Here is a 15,266-nt window from a genome sequence, read left to right as displayed (position 1 = left end):
CACCAGGCGTCAGAAACTGGCAGATATTACTCAGAAATTTCAAAATTAATGCCCAGATAATTCATATCTTCTCCCCCTGGGTGGTCGCAAATATAAACTTGAAAGTCTTTTGATACATTCATATAAAAGTTAATTTACACCTTACATACTTCAGATAGAAATGGTTCTGGAAAAGTGCAGTTACAATCAGAACACAAAATTCTTCCTCTTCCAATTATTCACCATGGTTCAGTAGCATACCAGTGATTAGTTCATTGTACATACTTTCTCCATTTACTTTAATATATCAATTTGCATGCAAACACTAAAAATCACTTTTCCTTCAAAGGAACCATACATAAGGTAACTTTGTTCAATGTTGCCTTTCACCCAAGGGAAACCTAGGAGGAATCACCTACTGGGTAACTGTATCAATAAGCATTGGGGTATTTTGTCTATCAACATCTTGATTCCACTGTCACTAATGCATTTGACACCTTTTGATTCTGGCAACTACCCTGAGTATATGTGTGTCTCAGAACAGGAAAATTTCAAAGCATTGGACACTTTCCACAGCCTAATGTGAACAGGGAAATAAAAGTTATTTTGCCTAAGACCTCTCCTGGCATGTACACTTAGAAATCAAAAAGGGCCATCTCAATTTTCAATTAATAGATATCCAAGGGAGTATCTTTCATGGGAGGGACATACTAAAAAGAACACAAACAATATTCCAGGTCCCTACTCTTGCTGTTAATTTATGGATGGTTAGCTGTCCAGCCAGCCAAAAAGAGGGCTGCTCCATAATATATTATATTCTTAACTCAGAATTCAGAATTCTTTAAAAGCTGGTTTTTACTCATGAAAACCTCAACCAAGAATCTGAGTGCATTTTAACAGCACATGCAAGACTTGACTAAGTGTGTCGCTGGTCACACACAGCCTTTATGCAATTCAGCTTTTACTGTATTTAGTAAATTCTCTCTGAATAAAAAGAATTTACTCTCTCAATAATAGCATATTATTACTCATATAATTAGCTGTATTAATTACTCTCAATAATAGCATATGAATATATTAATTTCAGTGATACTATCAGCATAAAACACTCAATCGTCTTTGCAACCCATTACCCAACTTTTCTCCTGTTCCAACATTCTCACTTCTCTCTCTTTTTAAAAAAAAAAAAAAAAAAATTATTGATAATTTCAGGATTACAAGAAAAAGAAAAACTAAAAAACAACAGCACTACAATACAAAAAAAAGAGAAAAAAAGAAAAAAGAGAAAAACACAAAGTATACGACAATACAGTAAAAGAAAATAAACAAGAAAAAAAAGAAGTAGAAAAAACACAAATCCCAAATTGCATATCCATAATTTCCATTTGCTTGTTTCATTGACCTCCTCACACCTCCCTTTTTGTATTCTAGTTTAATAATTATTTCAGCAAATTCTTTCCATCTTTCTCAATTTTTATTATATAATTTATCTTAACAATTTAACCTAATAATTAGCTCAACAAATCCTTTCCATCTTTCCCCATATTCTGTTATTCAAATTATCTTAATTTATTTAACCTTATCTTACCCCTAAGTACCTTAAGACTTAAATCTTAGTTTTCAAATATACATAGCTCCTGATAACATTTCTGCTAGAGTCGTATAGTTTCATTCCCACATTTTCCCTAATATTCATTAAGCTAATTCTAAAATAAAAAATTCCCATTATAAATTCTCTTTCAATCATCATCCAGCGTCTCTTCTTCCTGGTCTCGGGTCGTGTCAGTCCTTACTGTCCATTCCATCTAGTCCATCAACCTGGAAGCCTTATGTCCGAGGCCCTTAAGTCTCTTCCATGTCCCTTCTGCAATTCTTCTTCATCTTGTTTGTGCTTGCCCTTTTCCTTGTCTTTTGTTGGTCTCTGTCTTAGTTTCTTTCCTTTTTCGTTGAGGAGTAGGTCTCTGGGGAATTCCAACCCAAAATTGTCTCCATCACCCTTCATCCAGCTCACTTCTCTACCCTCTACCTCTCACCTTCTTTTCTACTTCCCTCTACCTTCTCCAGCCCAGACCACTACTTCACCTTCTGCATAACATTTGGGACACAATTGTTCATCCCTTTTACAAATAAAATTTATACGCATTTCAAAAATATATCAGAAGAAAGGTAGTGCAAAAATCAATTTTGGTATCAAATAGTGTGCTCATCCTTATTTTAAACTGAGCTGAGATTTATAATAAAATCTAACTTGCACGCCCCTTTAAGTTTTAAAACACAGGTCTGCAAATATTGCAAATTCCCTTTGCTGCTACTTGTAAAAGTATGTCAAATTTACAGAACCGCCTCTATGATAACAAAAAGAGGTCATATGTTTAAATGACACAGGTACTGTCATGCTCTGGGGGCTGGCATGCCATGCAATATTTAGTAATTTTGTAATTTTCCTGAGTGTTCTTTGGCCCCATTTTAACCTGGTTTCCAGACTCCACCAAGGGCTGCATAGCGTCTTTGTTTCTGTGTTAAACACAGACACTGCAAGGGGGATGATTTACTGCTTTGTCCCCCGTAACCCTCTCACTTCTCTTCTCATCTGTCTGAACATGGATTTAAAACCCCATCCCTTTTGACAACACTACCTTTTCCCCCCATACATTTGTACATTTTTACTTTTTATCAACATTTAACAAGTGGTTTCTAAATCACCCAGGGTACCTTATGCAACAGAGTCAATAAGAAACAAACTTATTAACAAAATATTAAGATACCAGGTAGCTCAAAGCACAGTGAATTGATGACATTCAAATTCTGAAACCAGTACATGATTACATGATTGTATTAGTAATTGAAACCTTCCCACCTTTAACATGAAAATATAAAATTTAACCTCATGAGCAACTCATGTCACTTTTAATGTTAAAGACCAAATAATCCTTTTTTATACTTGTACTCTGCAAGATTCTAGGTGTTTTAAGGTCTGTTTCCCAATCCCCTAACATGCAGCACAGTGAATGTGGCAGAATTGGGAACCCCTTCATGCAGGGTTCTATTCCTTGCACCTCTGCAGAGCACATATCTTTCTTCCCCCGGACCCCACATGTTGGCAATACAATACAAGCCAACTGGACGCACCTATGCTGGTCACTGCCAGAATACAGAAAGGAGCTTAAAGGGTTTTTTTCAACTGTAGCTTGACATTTCCAATTGTCCCCAAAATAAAACACTGCAAGGGGGGTCAATTTACTGCTTGCTCCCCCCATGATTTTGGGACACTCCGACCACCTAATGTAATTATTCACTCAGTCACCTTTTCTCCGCGTCCTGTCAGTGGCCTAGACGGACTCGCGTCGCTAGGAAACGCACCTCAAGGACCACACTTCGCTTCGCCAGTGGCTCTGAGCCCCAACGTCTCATCCACTCAAAACATTCACTTTTTTTTTAAAAGAATATTTATTCCAATTTTAAAGTTACAAAAAATGAAGAAAAAACAAACCATACACGTTACAAAAAACAGACAATAAAAAAGAAAAAAGAAAAAACAAAGAATAAACATGCATCACAATAAAGAATAACAAAAATCAAATTAGACCTTTACAACCTTTTTCCCTTTTACTTATTTCCATGACTTCCTCTCACCTCCCTGCTTTGTATTCTAGTTTAGATCGTATCTCCAGCAAATCCTTCTAACCTTCTTTTCTTTTACTTATTTTAACATTCGAAAATATTTAATTCTCCTCTATCCTCATTTTACACTTCATTTTTACTTATTCCATTATACCATGTCTGCCAATACGGCCTAATATTCTTTTCCAACCTTTTTCTAACATTCTTTTATATTACAGTATTTCTGAAGATATATTTTAAATTTTTTCCAGTCTTCTTCCATCAACCCTTCTTCCTGATCTCGAATTCTGCCGGTCATCTCAGCCAGTTCCATATAGTCCATCACTTTCATCTGCCATTCTTCTCGGGTAGGCAATTCTTGTGTCTTCCAATATTTCCCAATGAGTATTCTTGCTGCTGCTGTCGCATACATAAAAAAGTTTCTGTCTTCCCTTCGCACCAATTGGCCGACCTTGCCCAAGAGGAAGGCCTCTGGTTTCTTCACAAAAGTGTATTTCAATACCTTTTTTAGTTCATTATATATCATTTCCCAGAAGGCCTTGATCTTTGGGCACGTCCACCAAAGGTGGAAAAAGGTACCTTCATTTTCTTTACATTTCCAACATTTATTATTGGGCAAATGATAGATTTTTGCTAGCTTGACTGGGGTTAAGTACCACCTATAAATCATTTTCATTATATTTTCTCTTAAAGCATTACAAGCCGTAAATTTCATACCTGTAGTCCATAACCATTCCCAGTCAGCAAACATAATATTATGCCCAACATCTTGTGCCCATTTAATCATAGCAGACTTAACCATTTCATCCTGTGTATTCCATTTCAGCAGCAGATTATACATTCTTGACAAATTTTTTGTTTTAGGCTCTAACAATTCCGTTTCCAATTTGGATTTTTCCTCCTGGAAACCAATCTTTTTATCTAGGTTAAAAACCTCCCTTATTTGATAATAATGAAGCCAATCTCGAACTTTAGTTTTTAATTTGTCAAAACTCTGCAATTTTAGTTTATCTCCAACTTGTTCTAAAATGTCACAGTATTTTGGCCAATTTGTCTCCATATTAGTTTTTTTCAATGCCTTTGCCTCCATTGGTGACAGCCACCTTGGTGTTTTACTTTCCAACAAATCCTTATATCTCACCCAAACATTAAACAATGCTTTCCTGACAATATGGTTCTTAAAGGCCTTATGCGCTTTAACCTTGTCATACCATAAATATGCATGCCATCCAAACACATTATCAAAACCTTCTAAATCCAAAATGTCCACGTTTTCAAGAAGTAGCCAATCTTTCAGCCAGCAAAATGCGGCTGATTCATAGTAAAGTTTAAGATCTGGCAGGGCAAATCCCCCTCTTTCCTTCGCATCTGTTAATATCTTAAATTTTATTCTAGGCTTTTTGCCCTGCCAGATAAATTTAGACATATCTCTTTGCCACCTCTTGAAACAGTCCATTTTATCCACAATTTGCAATGTTTGAAACAAAAACAACATTCTAGGCAATACATTCATCTTTATCGCAGCAATTCGGCCCAACAATGATAGCTTCAATTTTGACCATGTTTCTAAATCCTTCTTCACTTCTGACCAACATTTTTCATAATTGTCTTTAAACAAATTCACATTTTTAGCAGTCATATGCACCCCTAAATATTTCACTTTGTTAACTATTGTTAATCCTGTCTCTTTCTGAAACCTCTCTTCCTCAATCTCTGTAAGGTTTTTCTCTAATACCTTAGTTTTCATCTTGTTCAATTTAAAACCTGCTACTTGGCCAAATTCTTGGATTAATTGTAATACTCTTTTTGTGCTAGCTTCTGGCTCCTGTAATGTCAAAACTAAATCGTCAGCAAAAGCTTTCAATTTGTACTGTTTAGCTCCGAGTTGTATACCTTTAACCAATTGGTCTTTTCTAATCATATTGAGCAAAACCTCCAAGACCGATATAAAAAGCAATGGGGAGATTGGGCAACCCTGTCTTGTTCCTTTCTCTATCTTAAATTCTTCTGTAACTACATTGTTCACAATGAGCTTAGCTTTTTGTTCCGAATAAATTGCACCTATACCATTTTCAAAACTTTGGCCTACCCCCATCCCCTGCAAATTTTTCTTCATAAAACTCCAAGAAATATTGTCAAACGCTTTCTCTGCATCTACAAATATTAAAACAGCTTTGGTATTGATATTAACTTGCAGTTTTTCTAAAATATTGATAATATTCCTCGTATTGTCTGACAGATGTCTCCCAGGGAGAAAGCCCGCCTGGTCTTTATGAATCTCTTTTACCAATACATTTTTTTAATCTTTTAGCCATAATTTCCGCAAAAATTTTGTAATCCACATTAAGTAGGGATATGGGACGGTAGTTCTTCAGCTGTGTCTTCTCCACTTCAGTTTTTGGTATAAGTGTAATGTATGCTTCTTTCCACGACTCGGGTGCTTTCCCTCCCCGTAGTATTTCATTGCAAAGTTCTTTCAACGGTTGCAATAACCATTCTTTCAAAGATTTGTAGTATTTTGCAGTTAGACTATCCGGTCCTGGAGATTTGCCCAATTTCATATTCTGAATGGCTCCTTCCACCTCTTGATCAGATATTGTAGAGTTTAATATTGATTTGCTCTCTTGAGATACTTTTTGTAATCCATTATTTTTCAAAAACCGATCAATGTCTAATTCTTTCTGGGTTTCCTGCGTATATAACTGTTTAAAATAATTCTGAAAGCACTTCCGAATCTCCCCAGGATTCTGTATATTCTTCCCTTCTACTACCAAGTTCGTAATCGTATTCAGCTTTTGTCTTTTTTTCATTTGCCAGGCCAGTAATTTCCCACATTTATTTGCCGATTCGAAGGTCTTTTGTTTCATCTGTTTGACCTTCCATTCTATCTCCTGATTCATCAGTTTCATATATTGTACTTGGTATAGCTTTATCTCTTTTAAAATCTCCTGTGAGTTCGGTTTCGCCCTCAGTCTTTTTTCTCCATCCTTAATTTTCTCCAAAAATTTTTCTCTCTTCTCGTTTTGATATCTTTTCCTAATTGCATTTTGTTGTATCAAAAATCCTCTCATCACCGCTTTGCTGGCATCCCAAATCACTCTTTTTTCTGTTGTAGTATTCAAGTTTATCTCAAAATAGTCTCTCAAATTTTTCTGGGCCTTTTTAATAATTTCCTCATTCCTAAATAAGGAGTCATTCATCCTCCATCTGAAAGCTCCAATTGGCGTTGATATCATTTCAATCTTTACTGGATTGTGATCAGAGCAAATTTTCAGGCAAATCACCGCTTTTTTTATCTTAGGGGCCAGTCCTCTAGTTATCCAGATTTGGTCTATTCTTGTCCATGTCATATTTGCTTCAGAGAAGAAGGTTCCTTCTCTTTCCAAGGGGTTCTTTATTCGCCAAATATCCACAAGATCCATATTGTCAGTCATTTCAAAAAATGTCTTTGGTAGTCTTCCATCTTTCGTCACCGTTTGTCTTTGGGCTTTATCCATATTTGTAGACACTACTCCATTCATATCTCCCATCAAAATAATGTTGTAATCCAAATAATCCAGGAGAGTTTCGTGCAATTTTTTAAAGAATTCTGATTTTCCCTCATTTGGTGCATATACACCTATTATCAAAAACTTCTGTCCTTGAAACTGAATTTCAATTGCTATATATCTTCCTTGGTCATCTTTAAATATAAATTTTGGTGACAGGCTTTCCTTCGCGTAGAGTACTACTCCTCTTTTTTTCACATTGTCCGATGAAATAAATTCTTCTCCCAATCTTTTATTTATCAAAATTTTCCGATGTAGCCTTGTCACATGCGTCTCTTGTAAACAAATCAAGTCCAAATGTTCTTTTTTCAATGTATGAAATACTCTCCCCCTTTTTGCCGAAGAATTCAGACCATTAATATTCCAGCTTAAAACTTGAAGTGTCATTTTGTAGTTACTCTCCTTCTCCTCCAACAGCCCCAAGAAGTTTGTCTATGTCTGTCGGTGGCGTTGGTTTCGCTTTTTTTTGCAAATTCTTATCCGGTATCGCAGTGTCTTTTCCCAATCCTTTCTGTAGATCTTCTTCGTATGCGCTCAAAAACTTGTTCTTTTCCTCCACTGATCTTATCTTGGTCTTTCTTCCTTTAAAACTAAAGGATAGACCTTGAGGGAATTCCCACCTGAAAATGATTTTATTTTTTCTCAACAAGGCCACCAAGTCTCCAAAATCTTGTCTTAAATCAAGAAGATGTTTTGGTATGTCTTTAAAAATTTCCACTTTTGATTGTATAATTGTCAAGGGTTTTTCGTAATGCAGGCCCAAAATTTTGTCCCTTTCTTCTTTGGATCGGAGGGTAATCAAACAGTCCCTTATTTTAATCTTTCTTCCTCCTTTCCCCAATCTGAAGGCCCTCACAATCTTAAAGTCCTCTTGTTTCAGGTCCGATTTCCAAAATTTCAAAAATTCTTGTGTCAAAAAGTCTATCAAGGTGCCTTTCTCCAACTCAGGAACAGCTCTAATTCTTAGATTGGTTTGTTTGTCTCTGAGATCAATCATAGACAACGTTAACTTATGTTCTGCAATCTCTTTCTGTAGGTCTGGTACCTTTTCAGTTTCCAATTGCCCCAATTTAAATTCCACAGCAGCAGTCTTTTCCTGTATAGACTTTGAGTCTTGCAGTAATCTCTCTTTTTTTTTTTTAATAAAATTTTTATTAGGGTTTTCAAAAGGTTTTTTAGACAAACACAAAAACATACAGACACAACACACAACACACACATAACACATATAATTTTAAAATCTTAATTTCTTAACCACTTTCCCGGACTTCCCCCACCTCCCCTTCTTGCATCCCTATTCCAATAATTAACTCAGCAAGTTCTTGTCCTCAAATTTTCCCTTATTAACATTTTACTTAAATTATCTTAATTTATCGAATTTAAACTTCTAAACCTCATTTTAATACATAACATTTACCCCTTTTTCTAAGGTCGACCCAAGTTCCCTTTCACGAGTTTCCCAATTTTTATAATTGTTACCCAACAACTTATCCAATAAAAACATATAATTATACCCCTTTGGATTCCAAAATCTCCCCCCCCTTCCCCGGTTTTGCTCCCCAAAAATTGTCTTTCAGTCTATCAATTCTCAGCCTGGGTCTATCACGTCCGAGGCCCTTAAGTCTCTTTCAGTCCCTTTCCGCCGGTTTTGTTGACAATCCTTCATGTTGAACATCAAGTCTCGGAGCAGCTTTGACCCACTAGGATCTGTATTTTTTCGAACCAGGCCTCCATATTCAAAGAAAAAGTCCAGATCCTGTTTCTTGGTCTTTTCAGATACCAATGTCCCAAATGTCCCAAATACTTCAATTTTCACCTTTATCGAATTTGTAATCCAAAGGTCTTTCGGACTCCCCATAGGAGAGAGTCCCCAATCTTCATTTTCCATTTCATACCAAGTTTTCATCATCCGAACCTTGTTTTCCTTAACTTCCATCCTGACAGGCCTCTGGTTGTCCTTTTCCACCTGCCGCATTTCAGCTCCTCCATTCGACTCCTCTAAAACAACACAAATTTCTTCTTCTCCAGCTGCAGATTCTTCTTGAATCAAATCCTCAACGATTTCAACAGAGTTGTTTACTTTAGAGTTCAAGGTTGTAAGATTTGTAGCCATAACATCACTCAACTCTTGCAATATTCCCAGGAAATGAAACACTCTATCCAACTCTGCCTGTACTTTTCCATCTGCAGCCATTGTAGTATCTCAGAATCCCCTCTAGAGGGATTCTGGTTACAGTATCCAACAATCAGGTTATTTTGTTCTTATTTCTTATTTCCAAAAGCTTAAAGTCCAATGTAACAAAGATAACCGGTAGAAATAGCACAAAGCCAAATTTCCTGACTTTGACAGCTCATTTGACAGCTGTCAAACTCTATTTAAATCCTCCACAAGCTCTCTCTCGGGTCGCTCCCGGATCCGGGGGGGTTAAACTTCAGCTCACACAGTCGATTCTGGTCCTCCAGCACAAAACTTATATAGCCAAATCGTGGAATTAAAATTTTTTATCTCAACGAGAGAAAAACAGTCTCACAACCTTAGTTATCCGATTCTTGCTTTAAAAATGCCTGCAAGGGGGGGGGGGAGGCGGACTTCCTTTTAGCACCTCCCCCGGTCATACCGAATTCAATTAAAAGATATTTTTAAGTCCAATTTCCGTATTACTCACGGGTTGTTACTTTTAGAGCCCAAATGTTCAAAGAAGAAGCCAGCGCTCTCCGGCCATGGCTCGCGGCTTCACTCCGTAGAAGAAGCGATCCACTCACAGCACCACGCCACTCTCCGTCACCGGCTCTGAAGCCTTTAAAAAGGCTTCTTCGCTGGTCGGGGAGGGCGCAAATGGTGCCCGCCGAGTTACCAGGTCCACAGGCTTCCGCGCCTGTGGTTTCTGAGGGCCCCCGCGTCGCCGCCGCGGCAGGACCCGTCTTCTACAAAGCCGATTCCCTCTGGAGCTCGGAGGGAATCCGCCATTTGCCGATCGCGCTAACCCAGAAGTCGAGTCTTGCAGTAATCTCTGAATAGATTCCGTATTGCTGTTTACCTTTTTCTCCAAGTTGTCTAGTGTTTCTGTGTTTAAATCAATTTTTCTATTAGCAATGTCCACTTTCTGATTCGTTTCCTCCACTTTCCTATTCGTCTCCCCCACCCTAGTACTAAGTTGCTGTATAGATTCATTAATCTTAGCCAAGGCGTTGGCTAAAATTTCCTCAGACATTCCACCAGACTTAGATTGTGTTGCTGATGCAGGCAAACCAGCAGATGATTGCCTTCGGTGTACCCAAGGTTTCCCAGATCTCAAGACTGACGGGTCTTGAGATTTCTGGCCATCTGCCATAACAAAGTGAAGGTCAAGTTCTTTTCCCACGTATGCTGTTCCTGTTTACAAGTGGAAAATTCCTTTACTGTAATTTCAGGGAGTCCCACTAGGTGGACACTGTTACCACCAAACCAGTTACTGTCCTTCTAAAATGACAGGAAAGAGAAACTAAGTAGAGAGACAACGATGGAGGACCACAATGTAACTTTCCAATTATTTTCCCAACGAAATTGGCCACAATATATCTTCTTTACAGCCAACAAGCAGCACTGACAGCTTTTGACAGCTGAGACGTCTCACTTAAAGATTGCTCTTTAAATCTTTAAACAGTCCGGTAGAGTCAAACAAAGCCTTTCCCTTTATCCCTCCGAAAGGTAGATTCCGCCAAAGTTCTCAGGTCAGAAGAAAACACTTATTTCAATTCAATTTCCCACGTTTAGCTCAAAGTCTCTATGCTTTATTCTGGATACAATGCGGGGAAGCGGACTTCCTGTTTGCACTTCCCACCGCGGTAGCCAATTCTGACTTTTTTTACTGCTAAAACTTTTCCGCTTTTATCCAATTAGTCCAATCAATCCAATTAGTGCTCTTTTAATCCAATTCCTCTACTCACGGTTGAAATTTCAGTCCAAATGTTCCAGGAATAAGTCAGCGCTCTCCAGCAACGGCAACACGGCTTCGCTCAGTGAAAGCAGCGATCCGCTCGCAGCACCGCGCTTCTCCCCCGCTCCATTCCGAAGCCTCAGAAAAAGGCTTCCTCTCGGGTTGGGGGGGCGCTCCAAGGTGCCCGCCGAGCCTCCACGTTCGCAGGCTTCCGCGCCTGCGATTTCTGAGGGTCCCCACTTCGCCGCAGCGCACAGGACCCGATTTTCGCTGAGCTATCCCCTCCGAGATCAGAGGAGATCGGCCATTGCTGCTGGAGCTAATCGGAAGTCCACTCAAAACATTCACTGGAGTGTCCCCATACACATACACATACAAACACACAAACCCCCATACACACACAAACCCCATGCACCTCCCCAATCCCCTTTACCCATAAACTTCCCAAGACCGGTGGCACTTTTACTGCTCTTCTACCGGCAAACCAGTGGCACACTACTGCTCTCTACTGGTTGAACCCAGCGGCACGCTACTGCTCCTACTGGGCAGGGCTGATCAAACCCCTGACTCCCACAAACAAGCTGTGGAGCCTACCTTTCCCTTCCCTTGGGCACCCTTTTCCCCATGCAGCTGCTGTCTTTCTTCCGTCTCTGCTGCATCTCCACTCAGGTACGGGGTGGGGGGCTCCCCCTAGAAATGGTAGGGTGCGCGCTTGGAGCCACCGACACTGACCGAGCTGTTTGCTTCGCAGTGACGCCTCGGTCCTTTGTCCTGTCCTCGGAGAACGCGGAGTCCCAGACGAGCCCCCAAGAAATGTAGCCTTATTGGAATTCACCGATTGGGTCAGCGTTGCTCCGGGACAGGAGGAAGGAAGTCAAACGACACCTGAGGTTGATTCAAAGAAAGAGTTTATTCTGCTCTCTGGATAGCAGAAGGCACTTGCGTGATCAAGTCCACAGCAAGTCCAAAGAAATGACAGGTTTCATGCAGTTTATATATCCTCCAGGCACCCTCTCACTCCTCCCCTAGGAGCCCAACCACGTCGGCGTACGTACACAGGTTGACAACACATATGTTCCTGCTCTGGTACTCTCAACCATAAAAGGATCTTCCTTCCTGTACTTCTGACCATAAAAGGATCTTCCTCTTCCTACTCCTATCTTGGAGCAAGAGGTCACTACTTCCGAGAACATGCTCTGGCGTTAGTCCCAGACTTGGGTCTCTGCGTCATTTGTGGTCAGGACACAAGATATGTCTGTGTCTGTTCTACTGGTAAAGTCAAGGCCAGTCTTGCCGTCAAACTGATAAGGGAGAGAGCTGTGTTCTTGTTTTGCATTTGCTCAACGGCTAAAGTTTATGCATTTTAGCTAAGGAGAAATGGGGATTTTGGTGCAGTTTAAAAACTGCCTGCACAGTCAGTTTTGGGGTTTGTGAAACCCATTCCTTCAGAAGTACCACTTCACTCCATGAGAGATTAAACTATGGAGTTAACTGTATGAATATTTAGTGATGGCCACGGGGAAAAATTAAAATATTTTTGGAACAAAAACTCTGGCCCACTGGTCTTATGCACCCCTTTAGAATTAACCTTGGGAAATTATTCCAATAAAAGAGACCACTCCAATACATAGAGCTTTCTTAGTGTTATGTACTGAAGTTCTCACCCTGGGCCAGCAGGGGGATACTGTAGATAGTTATGCAAATGAAGGATCGAAAGTGACGTTCAGTGATTGGATAGTTTGTATGCAAATGAAGGATCGAAAGTGACTTTCGGTGATTGGATAGTTTTAGAAAATGGCAATACTTACATTGTTCTGGAGCTCTATATAAGCAGGCTGACTGAGCTCCTCAGTTCAGTTCTGTTCCAGCTTACAAATAAAGAGCTGCTTTGGAAGAATCGCTGTGTCATCTGATATGTTCGCCCACAACTTAACACTGGCGACGAAGGTGGGATCGATGGACATCAGAGCACAGCCAGATGCAGCCATCCTCTGAACTGAGCGGAATCACTGAGCTGAATCACTGAGCTGAATCACTGAGCGAAATCACTGAGCGAAATCACTGAACAGAACCAATTCAGAGCTGACTGTTCTGGCTAGAGCACTGTGTTCCATCCATCGCCCTTCACGCCGGCATCGGAATCATGGCTTCACTTGTGCCTCTACCGCCGTTTGCGCCAGCCTCTGAATCATGGGACTCCTACCTCGCTCGGTTCGACTGCTACCTCCAAGCCAACGAGCTGACAGCAGTATCAAAGGAACGGAAGCGGGGCCTATTCCTCAGCCTCTGTGGGCCTGAGGTGTCTGAGACGGCCCGAGCATTGGTTGCGCCTGAAGCAGTCCAGGCAACAACATGGGACACGATCCAAGAGAAGCTCCGCAACCACTACGCGCCAAAGCCGTCCAAGATTGCTGCCCGCTATGCGTTTTACCACCCGAACCAGGCAGAGGGGGAGTCAATCCACAACTACACCACCGCCCTGCGACAGGCTGCAATGCACTGCGAGTTCTGAGACTTAGACGATGCCCTGATGGATCGAATCGTCTGCGGGGTCCGGGACATCCATCTGCAATGGCGTCTCCTCGCCAAGCCAGACCTCACGCTGCAGAAAGCCATTGAGGAGGCCATGGCCTCGGAAGCTGCTGAACGCTCCGCCCAGGAGATCCGCAAGGCCAGCAGCCCGCGTCTTGCTAGGAAGCCAGTTCCAGTGCATCATGAAGAGGCCAGCAGTGATGAGGCATCCTCCAGTGAAGACGATGATGTGCACCAGACAAAGCGGGAGCGCAGGAAGTTCCAAAAGAAGTCCAAGGGCCAACTGGAATGTGCCGGCTGCGGAGGCAACCATTCCCGTGCCAAGTGTCGATTCAGAGACGCCATCTGTCGGACGTGTTCCAGAAGGGGCCACATCGCTAAGGTCTGCTGATCGGCTCCATCTGACACCCCCCCTTCACTGACTCGCAAGTCCAAGTCTTCACTCCAGTCTGCCAAGGAAAGCTGTTTCGCTCTCACCAACTGCCGCTGCCCGTCTGGAACCACGATTGGCCAAACCGACTCGCCTACGTGACGCAAGCTGAACGTCACGGTGCTCATTGAAGGAGCTCCATGTGACATGGAGATCGACACCGGGTCTGCCCTGTCCATCGTGTCTTGGAGCACCATCAAAAGACTGGTACCCAGAGTGTCCAAAAGGCAACTCGACTCTCACCATGTACACCTGAGAGACTACCAGGGAAACGACATTCTCGTGGTAGGCGTTGGCTGGTTCCGGATCACCTTCAAGGATTTTTTGGGCCTGCTCCGACTGGTGGTGGTCGAAGATCATCGGCCAAGCCTCCTAGGGCTAGACTGGTTTGATGCCCTTGGCCTGGAAGTCACCGGCATCAACTGCATCTCTAACGCAGAGACTGAGGGTCTGGTCAAAGACTTTGCCGAGGTTTTTGACGGCACTTTGGGGCAATATACAGGTACGCCCATCTCCTTTAGCCTTGATCCACAAGTCGCCCCCATCAAGCTAAAGCCACGCCGGGTTCCCTTTGCTCTCAAGGCTAAGGTGGACGAACAACTGGACAAGCTGATCGCCCAAGGAGTTTTGAAGCCAGTTGACCACGCCAAGTGGGAAACCCCCATCGTCACGCCTGTCAAGCCAGAAGGGTCAGTGAGAATCTGCACCGACTACAAGTGCACGATCAACAAGGCAGCACGCTTACCCGGTTCCTGTTGTTCAACACCTGCTGCATTCCTTGGGTGAGGGTAAGGTCTTTGCTAAGCTGGACCTTGCCCAAGCCTATCAACAACTGCCCGTCGATGATGCCACTGCTGAGGCCCAGACGATCGTCACCCACCGAGGGGCATTCCGTTGCCGCCGTTTGCAGTTCGGGGTGAGTGTGGCTCCTGGCATCTTCCAAAGCCTTCTGGAGCGTCTCCTGCAAGGGCTTCCAGGCATGGTACCGTATTTTGATGACGTCTTGTTGTCCGCAGACTCACACCAGCAGCTGTTCAAATGCCTCCGTGCCGTGCTGACCAGGTTCCAGGAGGCCGGGCTCAAGGTAAAGAGGGAGAAGTGCCAGATCGCTGTTCCACAGGTGGAGTTCCTGGGCTATCTTATCGACGCCTCTGGCCTTCACCCGACCACATCCAAGATCCGCGCTATCCAGCAGGCCCCCATCCCAAAGAACAGGCGTTCCTGGGACTGCTGAACTTT

At 41.9% G+C, this 15,266-nt stretch overlaps 1 protein-coding gene across 1 annotated transcript in view; it reads left to right on the top strand.

Annotated features, from left to right (window-relative positions):
- The window catches only part of LOC308467783 (uncharacterized protein), a 95,639-nt gene extending 80,980 nt beyond the window's left edge, over positions 1–14,659 (top strand). The window contains exon 2 of the mRNA XM_080989488.1: positions 12,699–14,659. Within this exon, the coding sequence (XP_080845614.1) occupies positions 13,596–13,988 (393 nt within the window). The 5' untranslated portion in view covers positions 12,699–13,595 and the 3' untranslated portion in view covers positions 13,989–14,659. The remainder of the gene's footprint in view (positions 1–12,698) is intronic.
- The last annotated feature ends 607 nt before the right edge of the window (positions 14,660–15,266 follow it).

This window comes from Podarcis pityusensis (assembly GCF_964106645.2).
Source record: "Podarcis pityusensis genome assembly, chromosome: W".
In the NCBI taxonomy this organism is placed as follows: domain Eukaryota; kingdom Metazoa; phylum Chordata; class Lepidosauria; order Squamata; family Lacertidae; genus Podarcis; species Podarcis pityusensis.
This window is presented reverse-complemented; position numbering and strand designations above follow the sequence as displayed.